General features: G+C 34.7%; 1 protein-coding gene across 1 annotated transcript in view; it reads right to left on the bottom strand.

Annotated features, from left to right (window-relative positions):
- Positions 1-233: 233 nt before the first annotated feature.
- Positions 234-16,152, bottom strand: part of CEP126 (centrosomal protein 126) — a 34,944-nt gene continuing 19,025 nt past the window's right edge. The window contains exons 6-10 of the mRNA XM_058800433.1: positions 7,821-9,945; positions 3,760-3,884; positions 3,379-3,466; positions 2,644-2,853; positions 234-298 (exon numbers count right to left, since the gene is read on the bottom strand). Coding sequence (XP_058656416.1) covers positions 234-298; positions 2,644-2,853; positions 3,379-3,466; positions 3,760-3,884; positions 7,821-9,945 — 2,613 coding nt within the window. The remainder of the gene's footprint in view (positions 299-2,643; positions 2,854-3,378; positions 3,467-3,759; positions 3,885-7,820; positions 9,946-16,152) is intronic.

Below are 16,152 nucleotides of genomic sequence, written 5' to 3'. Positions count from 1 at the left end.
TACCAAAATGGAAACGAAGCCAGAGGATGAGGCAGTCTGACATAAACTGTTAAAGCCTGTTTACAGTAATATAAAGTTCACGTTTGTTGGGGGTTTTTTTTACATAAACAAAAAATAGGGCAAGCCAGCTGAATAGATTGATATCAGTATTTTCAATTATATTTTTACAATAAAATAAGCCATAAGGTTAGTTTGTAGAAATTAAAGCTGAACACATTTAAATTAAATACTTACTAAGGGTTGCTTATCTGTAAAACATGTGAAGCAAATGGGTTTCTGGTAATGGCTTTTTGAACATCTGAAAAAAGCATTAAAGTATATAATGAATAATAAATAAACAAAATATTTGAATAAAAATAAGATTCACAGTCAAATATTCAGCTAAAAACTTTCTGAAGACTGTGAAAATGTAATTTAATAGCACTGGTTTTATTTTCCCTACCAACAGCTGCTGAAGTATAGGCCATACCTCTATTTTTAAAATTTGCATCTAAATAGTATATGAACAAAAAATTTAGCACCAATAAAGACATCTAAAGCTAGAGAAAAGAATGCCATCTACTCATCAGCAATAAATATTCCAAAGGTAGATTGGCTAGTGATTCACTGCTATTCATTAAAAAGACCAACATAAAGCTACATGATTTTTCAATTTGGTAACATGGGAAAACAAAGTCAAAAGAAGGAATGGAAAAAGGTAACAGCCTAGAACAGCAATGTACTTGTATGACATGTAAATACCTACAACACTTAGTTACTTACAAGTACTTACATGTAAGTCTACCTGTAAAATTTCCCAGCTTCCTATTACCAGTATTAATCCCCAAATAATTAGGCATGCTAATTAAATTTCTGAGATACATATGTACGTGTATGTATTACACTAACTTTCACAGCTACTGCATTTGCAATCTTTTAATTCCTATGATTCTTTCACTGTTTCCTACATAGTGCTATGTACTTTTCTTACAGTTTTCCTTTTCACATTTCAAAAATTTCAGCGTTGTTGCTCCCAGTTATTTTGCTGAATTCACCTTTCCCTTCCTTTTAGTTTCTCTGTTACTTACACAGAAATTTAATTTTATATGCTCATATTTCTCTTTTCATATCTACTTTCTTAACCTGAGCACATCATACTGAAACAGTTTTCTGGTAAAAAATGGATTTTTAAATTTCCATTTGCCTGGAAGCAATAACCACAGGTTATGAAATTCTGAACCACTGTTTGACAGAGCAAGAACTGTAAGCTACAGCTGCACAAAGTTTCTAAACAATTGTAAAGATCTTTTATTCTGCTGTTGCAGTCTATAGCAAACTGAAGCCTTTTTCCTCAAAGTCAGACTATTCACCACGTAATGTAGAAATACACGGATAGTGTGCAGAAGTTTAATAAACCCTGGTTTAGTTTGATTCCAGTCAATAAGGGGGTAAACTTAGGTAACATGATCATAAATAGTGCAGTCCAGAAGGAACAGTAGTGGAATAGTAAAGGGAAATCAGTGGACTTTAAGAAAGCACATTCTAATAAACTGAAATAATTAGCATGTAAAATTTTATAGGAAAAAAGTGCAAGGAAAATTAAGGAGAGCTGGCAATTCCATGTAGAGCACAAATGTCAAGCAGTTATTCCAATCATATAAAAATCCAATCAGCCAAGCAGAAGAGACTAAGTCATAAGGTTCCCACTGATTTCAAGTACAGGACAGAGCACAAAAAATACCAAAACTATGCCAAACCAATGTGAATTTTTAATGGAAGGCCTTTATGATCACATCAGTCAAAGCAAATCCTAAAGTAGCAAGAGACTCAAGAAGTAAGTCTGTTCTTCAAGTGCAATATCATAGGATGACTAAAGAAAGCGTTAGCTGACTAATCACAGGGGAAAAACTTATTAAGAACAAGTACAGACTTCCCCCCAACATTCTTCAGCAAAATGGAAGCTGTGGCTGGGGAGTTCATATAAAGAGCACCAGTATAAAGCAGGTAAGAAACCCACCTGGCATAAAGGAAGAACAAGTTAGAAAACACTTAGGTAAGACTGCCATTTTTAAATGGTTGCACAAGTAATAGTCATTTATACATTTATATTTATCTGCAGCAATGTCAGAACTCCTTATTTATTATTTCTAGCCTTTCAGAATTCATGGAGAAGAGAAACATTCTAAAATATTAGAAGAAAGAAAATGAAAAGCCCATTCATTTTAAAGGGCTACATTTGCAAAACTGTATGACATAGAGGGCAATAATTTGCAAAAAGAATTGCAAAAAAATGAAGATGGATAAGCTTTGGAACAGATTTCCACGTGAGGCTGATGCACCTGATGTACCTTGATGGAACAATTTTGACAAGCATTTCTTACAAACAACAGGTATCTGAAGATATCCTCTCATCACATTTAGAGTTATTCTTTACAAAGAAAAAGTCATCATTATTTTAAATTAATTTCATTGCCTTAAAGAAGGATTTCCTGATTTTGATACAGTTTGATACATTTAGATAACAACAACAACAACAACAACAACAACAACAACAGAAAATATTTCTATTACAGGATTCTTGGTTTCATCCAAAAAAATTGAAGGCAAAAAAATATAAAGTTATTTAATCAACTGATGTAGCAGTATATTTATTATGCAACATACTTTGTAGCTTTTCATCCAGACAATCCAGAGACTGGAAAATCTTCTGTTCTTCTATGGAAAGGGTACTCCTGCCTGGACACAGAGCCCTTCTAAGCAGTGAGAGCTGTCTGTCTGGCTTCACACGGTCCATGACTGCCAGGATTTCACCCTCTGCAACTGGTGTACTTGCTAGTTTTTCTGCCACTAGAAACTGAGCAGTGCTTTCTGAAACTGAAGAGATTGCAGGGGGATCTTCAAATGAGAAGGGCTCATTTGAATAAATATTTAAATAAACTGCTCTTTTTCATAACCATAGGTCTGTGAAACACACAAAATTGACTTTAAAAGAAGAAAAAGGTGGGAAAACCAAGAAACATGATATGTTAGAAAACAAAATAATTAAGGACACTAATTAATCTTACAAATGGCACCAGAATAGGTACTATCGGGTTTGGAAATATGTAATGATAGCAATCAATACCTGTCCATATATACAGTTATATGTGACACATACAGTTAAAAAACCCCAATAATTGAATAAAAATGGAATATATGTTGCAATGCATTTATAAAACCATTAATATCATGCTATATGATGCTATATCTTATCTTTACAGGAAAAAATGCTGTATAAAATTATCCTTTCTTAGTTAGCATCACTGATGCTAAAAGACACAAGCCATGTTACACAGTGGGTATATTCTGTCATTGTACTTTATGTATAACAAAGAACTGAAGTGAGTTGTGTTACTATACCTTCCTCAGATTTAGAGATGTTTTTCATCTTTTGTACTGGATCAAATGCAGATTGAATGGGACTCAGCTGGACAGCACATAATGAATTCTATTAAAAAGATTGTAAGAGTATTTTAAGTATAATTTAAAGTAACTATACTACCTTCTGAACATGTTTTAATATTTTGCATTACCAAATGTTTTCAAGTGAAAAAAATATTATGTTACACAAATAAAGAGATGTATTCTAGTTGGTTTTATTCTTTTCATTAGCAAGCTGACAGCAAGCTCTGAGCATTGATTCAAAATCACGTGACAACGAACAAATCTTTGATATTCCTGAAACTCTTTCCATTTTGAAGATAAATAACATTTTTATTTTTTGTGGTGTTTTATACTAACCTGTGCATGATGAGCAGGCTTCCATATTTTAGAGATGACACTTTGTCTTCTGCATTCTGAAAAACCTCGGTGTTTATTTTCATAGTTGCCAAAAACCTGATTTTGTCTTGTAACAGGAACACTTCCTTAAATGACATGCAGACAAAAGTAAACCAAAATGTGTAAACAACATGATAAATATAGTAGTAAATGTCTCTGTCCACATTTAGATATTTACATCTGATCTCCCTAAATTGTCTTGGATGTGGACATAAGAAGCTTAAGTGAAGCCCCATGTTGAGTCCCAGAAAATAAAGATGGTCTGTAAAGGGGTACAAGGTGTTACCAAGTAAAAAGGAGAATGAAAGTTGAGCTGTGATATAGAAAAATATCCAATAAGTAATGTTTTAGAAAATAAACTGCATTTAGACAATAATCTTAAAGTCTAACTGCCCAATACAATAAATCACTGTTGATAAATTGTTGTATCTATATGTTAATTGATTCAACTTCCATTAAGATTCCATAGTAGTGTGCAGAAAACATGTAGTAGTTCACAAAGTTTACATGTTTCACAAAATCACAGGGTGGTAGAGGTGGGAAGGGACCTTCTGAGGCCATCTGGTCCAGTGTCCCCACTCTAGCAGGGTCACATGGAGCTCATTGCCCAGGACCATGCCCAGATGGCTTTTGAGTGACTCCAAGGATGGAGACTTAAGAAAGTCTCTGGGCAATTTATGCCAATGCTCAGTCACTCTTACAATAAAAAAAAAAGTTTCCTGGTGTTCAGAGGGAACTTCCTGTGATTCAGTTTGTACCCACTGCTCAGGTACTTTCAGCGGGCACCATAAGTCTAGTAAGTCTAAAAGTCCACTTTGCAGCTTCCTCCCAGGTATTTACAGACATTGGTAAGACTCCCCAAGGCCTTCTCTTCTCCAGGCTAAATACTCCAAGCTCTCTCAGCCTTTGCTCATAGGAGAGAACAGTGCTCCTGTCCCTTTACCATCTTTGTGGCTCTTCACCAGACTCTCTCCAGCATGTCCACATCTCTCTTGTACTGAGGAGCCCAGAACTGAACACAGCATTCCGGGTGTGGCCTCACAGACGTGAGGTTTAAAAGTCATGGATCTAAGCCTCTTTTCTATAGCTTGGCATTTTGTAGTTAATCATATTAATTCATACATCTTTGTGCTAATTTTTAAAAGGCAGTACTGCTGTGCAGCATTTTCTTTCTGCCAGAGAGGTCTAATGTAGACACTGTACCTCAAATTTATCTCAGTTTTGCCTGGTGTAGCAATACATTTTCAAAATGGAAGCCTCAAGTCTCAAAATTAAAATTATGTTCTAAATTAAACTTTCATGCATACAAAGTGGAGATGCAAATTAGAATTTTCATGTGCAATTCAGGAATCTACATACCAAGGAGATACTATTTTCTTATTTGTAAACACAGTTACTAGATTTGTAAATGGAGTTACTTGAATTAAACTTGGGAACACAAATTACCTATTTATTTACACAATCAATATTTACATGTGCAGTTTAATGAGCAGTTCATAATTTGACCAAGAGTTGCATTCCTGATTCTAACACAATTTTATTTCTTTTCTGGTTATTACAGTGACATTAGAGCAGAATTTTTATCACTCATAGAAAAAGAAAAGAACTGATCCCAGAAACGTATTTGAAACTAGTCATCTGGCTGCTGTCATCAATAGTAACATCGGACACATTAGCTTTGAAATGTTGCCATTTAGTTATATGCAAATTATTGTAACACAATACATGGAGCTGAATAACATCTGAAAAGGAAAGGAAATGTGATCATGTTATATTAAATATGAGAGAAAATTTAAAAAAAAGAAAAAATAAGAACCCCCTTGTTATATTAGTAATCACATCATGTTTTTCTGAAAAAAACAGAATTCAAAGTTGCTCTATGTCTATGCATCAATACTTCATTTAATTAATTTGCAAGACTAGATCAATGCCAAGGAGGACATTCCTTTGAGATATATAAGACAAAATAATAATAATAATAATAATAATAATAATAATAATAATAATAAGAAGAAGAAGAAGAAGAAGAAGAAGAAGAAGAATCAATAGTATCTTCAGGGAATGAGATTTTGAGCAGTCTACTGCTATTTAACTTTAAGCACGTTAATTAGTCCCATATTTGTCAGAGGTTAAAGGTTAAACACATTTTTAAAGCCTTTACTGACTGAACAAGAAAGGTGTTAAAACTTCAAATATCCAGCTAGAATGATATGGTATAATATTTTTCAGGCAGAAGACATACAACTGGAAGCCTGGAAGCCAAACTAAATTAAGATCCTCATGGACAACAATTATATTCATCTGGTTCTCACTTTCTGTACATTTGGCAAAGCATTGCAACCGATCATATTTTCAACAGTGTCTTCACAGACCTCATGGAACTCTGCAGATATTTTACTAGAGAGCAGTGCAGTATTCAGTCTCACTACAAGCACTTTAGGACAAGACTATGGTGTCTATGTGCATTTTCAGGCAATTGAACATATAGCAGCAAGTCAGTAAGAGCTATCTAGAATATTTAAAATAAAGAAGACTTTCAGAATACAGAATATAGGCAGATACTGAGAGAGGGCAACCCATATACATTTTAAAAGACAGTTACTCAGCCCTTCTCTAAAAGAGCCGGAGGGATGTGGCGCTGGGGATGTAGCATTTAAAGCTGCAGTGAAGACACTGTTAGTAGTGCACAAGCTGGAACCAGGACATTTCCTGATTCACTGATCTGATGTGCAGGTAAGGACATCAAGAGACAAAAATATCTGCTGGAGGCAAGGTGTGGTAAAGCAAGTCTTCATTCATTTCCAATGTAAAATCAAATAGGTTAAGTCACACAGATCTTAAACTCATCTGTTTGACTTTGAACTGGAACAGACAAGCAGATAATATTTTTTGTTCCCACCCCTGCTTTAGGCCAAGAATATTCACCTGCTTGCATCTGCTCTTACACAACAGAGATGTTCTGAATCACTCCATTAAAACTGTAATAACTGTTAAAACGGTATTACTGTATAAAAAACTAAAAATGTGTGGGGTTAAAGTTAAGGATATTCATCATTTTGTTAGAAAGTATCTTTGAGTTCCATAGCCAGACCTTTGGGTGATCCCAGTATGAGAAGCAGTTTGGAATACTGCTTATACCTGAAGCAGAGACTACAGCTCTCAGGAGCTCCAGTTGCAGCCCTCAGAAGGAAGCAAACCAGCACACTACATAGAAATTACAAGCACAAGGATGTCATCAGTGCTCAAGGCACCGAATATAGCAAGGCTGCATGGGACAAACCAGGCAAATCAAAAAGTATGAAATGTCAATTGAAATGTAAACTCCAGGAGATTAAAGTTTATTCTCCCAAATATTTCTTATTCATCTTTCCTGTATCTTACCAATTTGTGCCTCATATTGTTCCTAAGGTTAATGTTTAATAAAATGCAGGATTGTTCCTCAAATTTCTTAAAATTCTTTATAAATCAGATACACCTTGCAGTAGAGCAATGTTTGCCTGGCAGAAGCTTTTTAATTTTAACTAATCTTGCATTTTTGCTCAGCTTTTAACAGTATTATTGCAACTAAGTCTCAGTAATTGTAGGCATTTAGAGTGTCAGCATTTTACAAACAGAGCAGAACTAAACTTCTTTCACTCTCACAACTGTTGGACAACAAGCTATCACTCTTAGTTACCTTGTAAAACTCACTTGTATAAACTTAGTCACTTCCTCCTACATCATTATTCAGACCACCTGTCACATCTGCTCATTACTCATGAATATAATCTCAGGGAAAATACTTCCTTTTCACTTAATATTGCAGAGAGCTATTAGAAATGAGGATTGACGTTTGAGAGGCCTCTGGGCACCACTAGAATAGAAATGAGAATGACAAATGGTGAAAGCTTGTTAAAACTGGCTGTGTTGTGTGAATGGATGAAAAGGTTGGATGTTTTAACTGAAAACAAATCTGTGATGTATTTGAAGAAGACTTTTGTCTGAACATTCCCCCACCCCAGACCCAGAAACATGACTCTTACCAGTAGCAGATTCTTTTGGAGCTTGGGTAGAATGTGCTCCGTGCCAGAAGGTGCTTGTTTTTCCAGCTGCTGGGATATGATGGAGATGTAATCTATTTTCTGTGTTAACAGGTCTTCTCTCAGAGCAAGTTACTGAATGATGTTGACAGGCGCTTGCCTTAACATTATTTACAGAACAAGTATTTTTTGCCCAAGGTTTGTCTTTGGCTGTGCTGCAGTCAGCTGTAGAGATGGCAGTGGCCAAGCCAGCACAGCCACCAATATTCTCACTGTTTTCTGCACTGTTGCTATTTAAAACCTGACTGGCTGGCACAGCACGCCTGTCATTGAAATTGCTGCTGCTAGCACCGGTAGCTCGCGGGCTGGCAGGCAGTGAGGGACACCCAGGGCTGCCTGTGCTCTCAACACTTCTGTTTCCTGGCAGAGGTGTGGAAGGTGGCTGAGGTGCGAGGTATTTCCCTGAAGCTTTTTGAGTCTTGTGGGCTTCAGTGGCTGACTGCAGTTGGATCAGAGTCCCTCTTCTGTTCATGGGCACAAAATGTGACTGGACTCTTATAGATGTTGCTCTTCTGGTTACTTTTGCCTTATTTTTGAGTTGATCACCTTCTTTAACTTTAGTATTATTGCTACATACTGGGGGTTTACTTGCTTGATCTTTTGATACCATCCAAGCTTTCTTAGCACAAAAGGATCCTGTAGATGTAAATATATTCCGAGATAGGTATTCTTTATTTGATTTTTCAGTATTAATGTTTGGTTTTGACATATAAGAATTTTCCTGATGATTTTTTATGAACATGGGGTTTGAGGGCTGAGCAACAATACTTAAATTATTCTTAGGAGCGTCATTTGCAGTTTGAACACATTGCAGTTTTGAAGAACATATTTCATTGATGCTTTTTTCACAGCATTTTTCATCATTTTCTATTATTATCTGGTCAATTTCATCACACCATTTTAGCTTCCTATTGCATTTTTCAATTTCTGCATTTTTCTTTTTTCTTTTTGCCAGTTCTAAACTGTCTCTGATAGATGACATGTGTTGAGTTCTAGAACTGATCGCATGGTCTGTAACCACAGCTTTGAAATGACTAGGTTCATATTTAGAACCCTTCTTTAAGATACTTCTGAATAACTTCACTCTTTTTCTTTCAAGAATATTATTTTTCAGGATTTTGTCCTGTGCAGGAGTGCCAGAATTGAACTCTGTATCAGGTAACAGTGACATATTTTTAACTATATTTCCCTTTCCTTCTTTATTATTCTGTTGTTTAACTTCCAACACAACTGAGGCATTTGGTATGTCCTGAAATAAAGATGTTTCTGAAATAATATCATTCATACATTTAATATTTTCTTCTTTTGTTTCAGTCATTTTTCCTAAGGTATTTTTTAAAAAGCCTGTACTGATCTTTTTGTCCTTTGGTAATACATCAGCTGTGCTGGGAATGCCAGTGGAACATCCCTGATTAGGAAATAAGATTACAGATGTTGCAATAGGTTGACTGGATGATTGCATAGATTTAGTTCTCTCCTGTGGGGTCATTTTAAAAGTCTGATCTTGCATCAGATCCTGAATTCTTACTCCTGAAATAGAATCAGGGCTGTTCCAGGCGCTGCTAGGATTGAAAACAGGATGACCAGTGGCAAATGTGCTAGCTGTTCCAGAAGATGGCTTGCTTCTGTCTTTTATGTTTTGCAAAAAACTAAATGCATTACTTACAGAGCTCTTTTGCTTACCAGAGGCAGAGAATTCTGCAGGTTGTTTTCCAGATGTGTGAGAAGCAGATGATTCCTCTTCTGAAGTGTTTACATGTTCAGCAGGAGTTAGAACATTATGTTTAGCTAAAAGATCATGAATAGGTATGTTGTGGTAGTGTAGCAAATCTACATTTCTCAGACAATTATTTAGATGCACATTTTTAGAAGTACTTTGATCTGTGTGAAGTAAACCATTATTCCTTGTCTGGCATTTTTCTGGATCATACAGGGCACAGTCACACTGTGTGGTAAAAGATGATTCACTCTGTGTTGTGCAATTTCCATTTTGCTCTCCAGCCTCAAGACTGTCAAGGCTCATCAGGCTTTCTGAATCATCTGTTTCTTTGACTTCTTGATGAAAATTCTGAAATACAGGCATAAAACCAAACTCTCAGATTTATCAGAAATGTGGTTTTGCTGATAATAATTTTTCATTAATGAGAGATTAGACCAAATAAATATTGAGCCTAGTGTTTTTGTGACTTGGGGTCATATCTCCATGTGTGTTTCCATCAAGTCAAAATTTACTTGGGTTAAATTGCAAAATAAAATTACATAGTTTGGGAAGAAATCCAGAAGAGAGAGCAGCATAGTTCAACGAATTTAATCTTAAATTATATATAAATCTGCAATATTAAAAAAAGTAACTAAATTTATCTGAACAACAGTACTGTTTCTGAACTTCCCTATGAGACTGGGTGGTTTTCATCCTCTGTAAGGGCACTCGAGTCATAAATTGAAAGAAAATCCATGAAAATGAAGGTTTGATAGGGGATCTACCCCAAACTGCAACAATTCCATATTACTAGACTGAGGATATTTCTTTTCATAGAAAATGCCACAAGTGATGAGGAGTTAACCCTTGTCATGATAAACACAGAAAAGTCTCTTAGTGACCATAACCACAGTGATTAACAACTCCCCCCAGTGAAACTCCTTCTTCAAGTCTTTCAGAAAGAAGAAAATATCTCCTATTCTATGAGGACAGATCAAGTCCCAGGGCATAACAGACTCATCCACGTCCCCAACCTTTTCATTAAATTTTAATGGAGTAATGAATAACAGCAACTGGCACCATCTGAAACACAGTCGGACAGCTGTGTGCATGTACTATACAAACGTTTTCTTCACTATTACTCCTCTATCCAAGCACTGAGATGCTGGCATGGTTGAAAATACATACTTTGTAAAGTACAAGACTTCAAAATACACAAGAACACAAAAGAAGACAAGCATGTCAACAATTTTCAGTCTCATACACTCTTGCCTGGAAGTTCACTTTCACACAGCTCAGCAGCAAAGTAATTTTAAACCTTATGTCGGACAAAATTGCTGTGAAAAATTAAGAGAAGCTGAATTAGATATGCACTCTTACTCAATAAATGGAAAATGTTTCAACTAGCAAAATCTGTTAACCTAGGGTGAGTGACTATATATTCCCTTGCAATGATATTGAATTAACATTTTGAAAACTCATCAAACACTGAATTCTTTAGCAAATAATAACACATTTTTGTAGTAAACATTTTTTATTCCAATAAAATTGTTATATCTAAATATTGTATATTTTATAACTGTACAGATATATTAAACTGCAGAAGAAAAAGCTTAGTAAGTCCTGAAAGACTTTTCATTATTGAATTAAATCTTGCACTAGATGTTTAGAGGTTGATGCAGTCTTCTGTTATAGTTGTGATCTCAGATAACAATACTAAATAGAAGATCAAAGAAGGAAGTATAGGAAAATATCCCTTTAGGGAGTATTTTCAAACTAAACTTATACAAACCCGTGTCCTTCTAATAAAAAAGAATAAGTAGCACTTTGTTAGTTATTTATTAACCTTTATTTTTGTTGAAATTACATTGTTAACCTCTGCTTGAACTTTCCCAAACATGGAAAAAAGCATATACTCAGAGTTTTTTATATCAGGCCAAATTTAAGAACTAATTTTGAAATTTTCAGAAGGGGAAAAAGCTGTGAAAAGAAATTACAGCTGTCAGGCTTACTTCTTGCCTAATTTGGAAACTGCACCTGTATCGCAAAATGTGTTTCTCAAATGACAGAAGAAAAAATTTTAAAGGTAGATTTTAAAAAACCTGCTCTTGATAGCAGGTTAACTTAAGCAGATAAATCTGAAGGGTGAAAGAAAATTTCCAACTTTCAAAAATTAAAATAAAAAAATCTACATAGCTGTGCTCCAGCAGTTGAAAATAGACTTGTTCCTACATTATATAAATAAGTAATGTTCTTATAAAGCAGAGCCTATGGAAAACAAAATCTCAGTTGAGGTAACATCCAGAAATGTTAGGAACTAAAGAACAAAGAAGGAGTTCTCATTTAAACACGCACTCACTCTTACTTAGTTCATGTAAATTTAGTTCATTTACATTTATTTTGTTGCATCATACAATTTCATCCTTTCACACATTAAAGATGCTTAACATTCTCATTAAAATATTTACATATTTCCCCATTTACAGTACTATGTAATGCAAATGAATGTCCCATTTTCCTTGTAAAAATGTGTAATTAGAAATCCTGCAGAAATAAAATGCATTCAACAATTATGCTTTTTTAGTGATCAATAAGTGCAGGGAAATAGACCTAGAAATCCCAATGACTTAATTTTGTTTAATCTGTGAGAATTTTATAGGATGATAAGAAAACAAAATGTTCATAGAGTACTATATTGTTATTTACTGGATTCACATTTTTCCTATTATATAAGTGCCATTTACTGTATTGCCTATAGCCTGCATTATCTTATGTTATAATGAATGAAATCTAACCCCCACACATATCCACATTCCTAGGAAAGGAATAGTTCCCAGGGGTTAAAGAGGTCACTTGTATGTCTTAGGACTTAGAACAGCTGTGTCAAGCAACTTCATTTTAGTAAAGCAAAGAGAAAACATGAGCCTAAGAGATCTTTCATAAGGCCAGTGAAAGAACACTATAGCAACAAGTAAGATTTTAAGAGAACCTGATAAGTGAATTTTCTGGCAAAGGACTCTGTCAGAATGCTATTACACTAAAGAGCTGCTACATGCGTATTTGACATTTTCTGCAAAAGAAGTGCTGACTGCTCATAATTACAAGACGTGAATAGGAACACTCTTCTGAAGATAAAATCCTGAAAAATGATGCCTATTCTAAAAACTGAGGCCCCTCACGCCTTCACACTACTCGCTATTATTGATAATTTCAACTGGTTTCTTCACAGAATTTATTCTCTTTTCTTATGTGTATATTTATCATGTTACACCTGACATTGACTGTGAAGTAAAGTACACCACTGAACTTATTTAGATGCAAAACTAACTTTCAAAGCCAGTGAGATACCTAAACAACTCATTGCAAATTTACCAGCTATGGAATAGGAAAGCCCATTCAAAATTAATAATCTCATTTCTGTATGAGTTTGAAAAACATCACGTACATAGCACTACACAACAGTTATTTCTCAGAAGATCTGGGTAGACTCAAGAGAACAAGTGACACTGTGAAAGCATTTTGGTGCTTACCTTACACCAGAGTTCCATTCTATTGTGGCAAACCCACCAAAGAAGCTCTGAAGGTACAGGATGACCAGAGAAAAGGTTACTATCAACACCGCTGTCTTTCCCAGTCTGATGCCTAGGTGCCTGATCTCCTCCCAGGCTAAGAATACAGAAACTACCTATCTATGAATCTATGAGTTTTTGAAAGGACCTATTTGAAATATCATCACAGGATGCTAGAAATACAGGTTCAAACTTCTCAGTATAAAAAGAACTTGTTTCTAATTTCATAGGCATACAGGCAATATCAGTAATCCATATCATCAGAAGATTTTAAAAGAAAAGTGTTCTGTACACCGAATACCAATGTTTCATTCTGATTTTCAGTCTTAATAAGCCCTGAGGTAAATGTACATAATTGTGTAGGAAACAGATTTTCAGCTGAACTTGTCTCTCTGTTGCTTTAACATCTCAGTAGAGTTAAACTCTACTGAGTAAACTCTGAGTAGAGTGCTGTTTCTCAGGTACTCTATCCCAGGTGTCTAACTCTCACACACTAATCTAGTAATTTATAATGCTAGGTAAAAATACCATTAAAATTGTTAAATGATTAAATGGTGAGGCAGTGTGCACCATAATGTATTGTTCCCTTTTTTAGTTTCTATCCCATTAATAAATTCAGTTTGAGCAGACATTGTCTACCCCGCAAATTTGTCATACAACAATAACATGGGATTGCATAAATAAAAACCATGATAAGGCAGATAGTCATATAGAAATACTGGGCATGGATATGAACTATGAATTCTAGAAGTTCTTTTGTGTTTAACTAATAATCACTTTAATGATTTCAGTTAACAGATTTGAATGATCTGGAGCCATAACATCAGTAAAAAAGAATAGATTAACACTATTTGACCAGTACACACTTCCTGAATCAATCAGTGTGTGAATATAATTTTTAAAATAATCTCTCGTTCAGCTGAGGAACCCTACCAGAGCTCTTTTTTTTCTAAAAAATTAGTATACATCTTTTTAGTCCATGAAAAAGGATTGCTTTTTCTTTTAGGAATATACTTTGTAAAGATGGAAGAGTTTTTAACATGGTCTCACTGTTGTGCACTGCACAGCAGCAGCCAGGGCAGGAGTGGATTTATGTAAGGGAATCCTAAAGGTCAGATACAGAAATACTTTTAGAATCGTGCAAAATCCCAAGTTGAAAGGGATCCACAAGGATCACTGAGTTCAAAGTTGACTCCATACAGGGCAACTTGAAGGCTAAACAATATATCTAAGAGCATTTTCTAATACTTATATCTTTCTAGAAATAAATTTACCTAATAAGGCAGTTTCATGCAATTTTCAACATTCACTACATGCTTAATTAGTATAATCACTTATCTTGAAAAAAAATTCTGTGACTTACATGTTACTTCTTTTACAAATTCAGCTTTTTTCAATCAGATATGTTTCAGGACATACATTCTTCCTAAGAACTTCACAGATTTGATTTTTAAGAACTTGTGCAAGCTTTCAGCATCTACCTTCCCTTAAATAACCTACCAAATTTAAAGGTTAATTTTTTTAAAATCTTGCCACTGTTTGAAACAGTGAAATTCTTTGTTTATTACAAGAACTTCCAGTCTTCCGAAAGAGGTCCCAGTTACTCTCTCCTTATCCTTGTCTTCTGAATTTTGGGTTTTTAGTTTGATGCTTTATTTTGTAGTTTAGTTATGGTGGCCCACATTTCCTTATGGAGATATGCAAGTATTGGGCATAAACTGTTCAGCAAAGCTCAAGCTACTAAATGCCACAGTAGCGCTGTGTCAGGTTTATAATAATTAGTATTAGAAATAATAAAATAATTGATTTGGCTCCTGGTTACCCAGGCCACCATTAGAATACTAAGATATAAACAGAACACTAGGATACAACAAAGTAGCTGAATTCTGTGTTGCTTTAAAATTCACAAAAGTCTTATAGCCTCAAAAAAAACCTAAAGCACATCTCTGCCATCTTCAAAGGGGCAAAATTACTTTGGAGATTGTTACTTTAATCTTCATGAGAAATCAATAGATTTTCCCATATCCCCTTGAGACACCAGTATATACTACCACTGATAATACCATGTTAGTATAATGCAGCATCCAGGTAGACCCATATGCACAAACTTTATATCTTACAGTCCCTTCCTGCAAGCAAACATCTTACTGTAACTGCAGTACCCTAAAGATTTCATACTGGTATTTTTTACTCTGTTCCTTTCTTTCAGCTACATTTATGAACATCTTAGTCTGTTGCAGTAAAACAAATCTCTCCAAAACCAGTCCTGAAGTATGGTAAAAATACTTTAGTGCGTATCTATACATAAATATTTTATATATATATGTATGTATAGGTATAGGTATATGTATATGTATATGTGTAAGTATATGTATATGTATACGTATATGTATATGTATATGTATATGTATATGTATATGTATATGTATATGTATGTAAACCCAAAAACAAAGTCATGTTAATGTGTATGGCAATTTTTATGAAAAAGCTATATGCTTGTAAAAAAGGAGCAGGTATATATTAAAGGACAGCATCAATTTCCTTGTTCCTGTAGTTTGAGAGCTACGCTGTATGTGTAACAAAACAACTATGTATCCACAAGCATAACCTTATCCATGTATAAGAGCAACTCTGAAATAACCTCTTTTGTAGTGAAAATCTGTTTTAACTTCAATCCTACCTTATTACCCACTCAAGAAGGCCATTGAACTGAGGAAAGACACTGTTGAATGAACTCCAGATGGTCAGGTATGAAGATTGTCATGTGATTTTATACAGCACAAGCTTAGAATAAGTTATTTTATGAAAAACCACCCCCAAAACCTCAAAACCTACTCTTGAGGAATACACAATCAAAACAAGTTGGAGTATTTGGGTAAAATAATTTAGTCTGGAGATACATTTCAATTTGTCTTTATAGCACATGTGAATTTTGGATTACTGAAATAATGTGGAAGATATAGCTGTTAGTCACAATATTGGTTAAAAGCCAATGAAAACTGAACAC

Source organism: Ammospiza caudacuta, chromosome 2 (genome assembly GCF_027887145.1).
Source record: "Ammospiza caudacuta isolate bAmmCau1 chromosome 2, bAmmCau1.pri, whole genome shotgun sequence".
Lineage (NCBI taxonomy): Eukaryota > Metazoa > Chordata > Aves > Passeriformes > Passerellidae > Ammospiza > Ammospiza caudacuta.
Note: the sequence above shows the minus strand (reverse complement) of the source record. Positions and strands in the feature narration are given on the sequence as shown.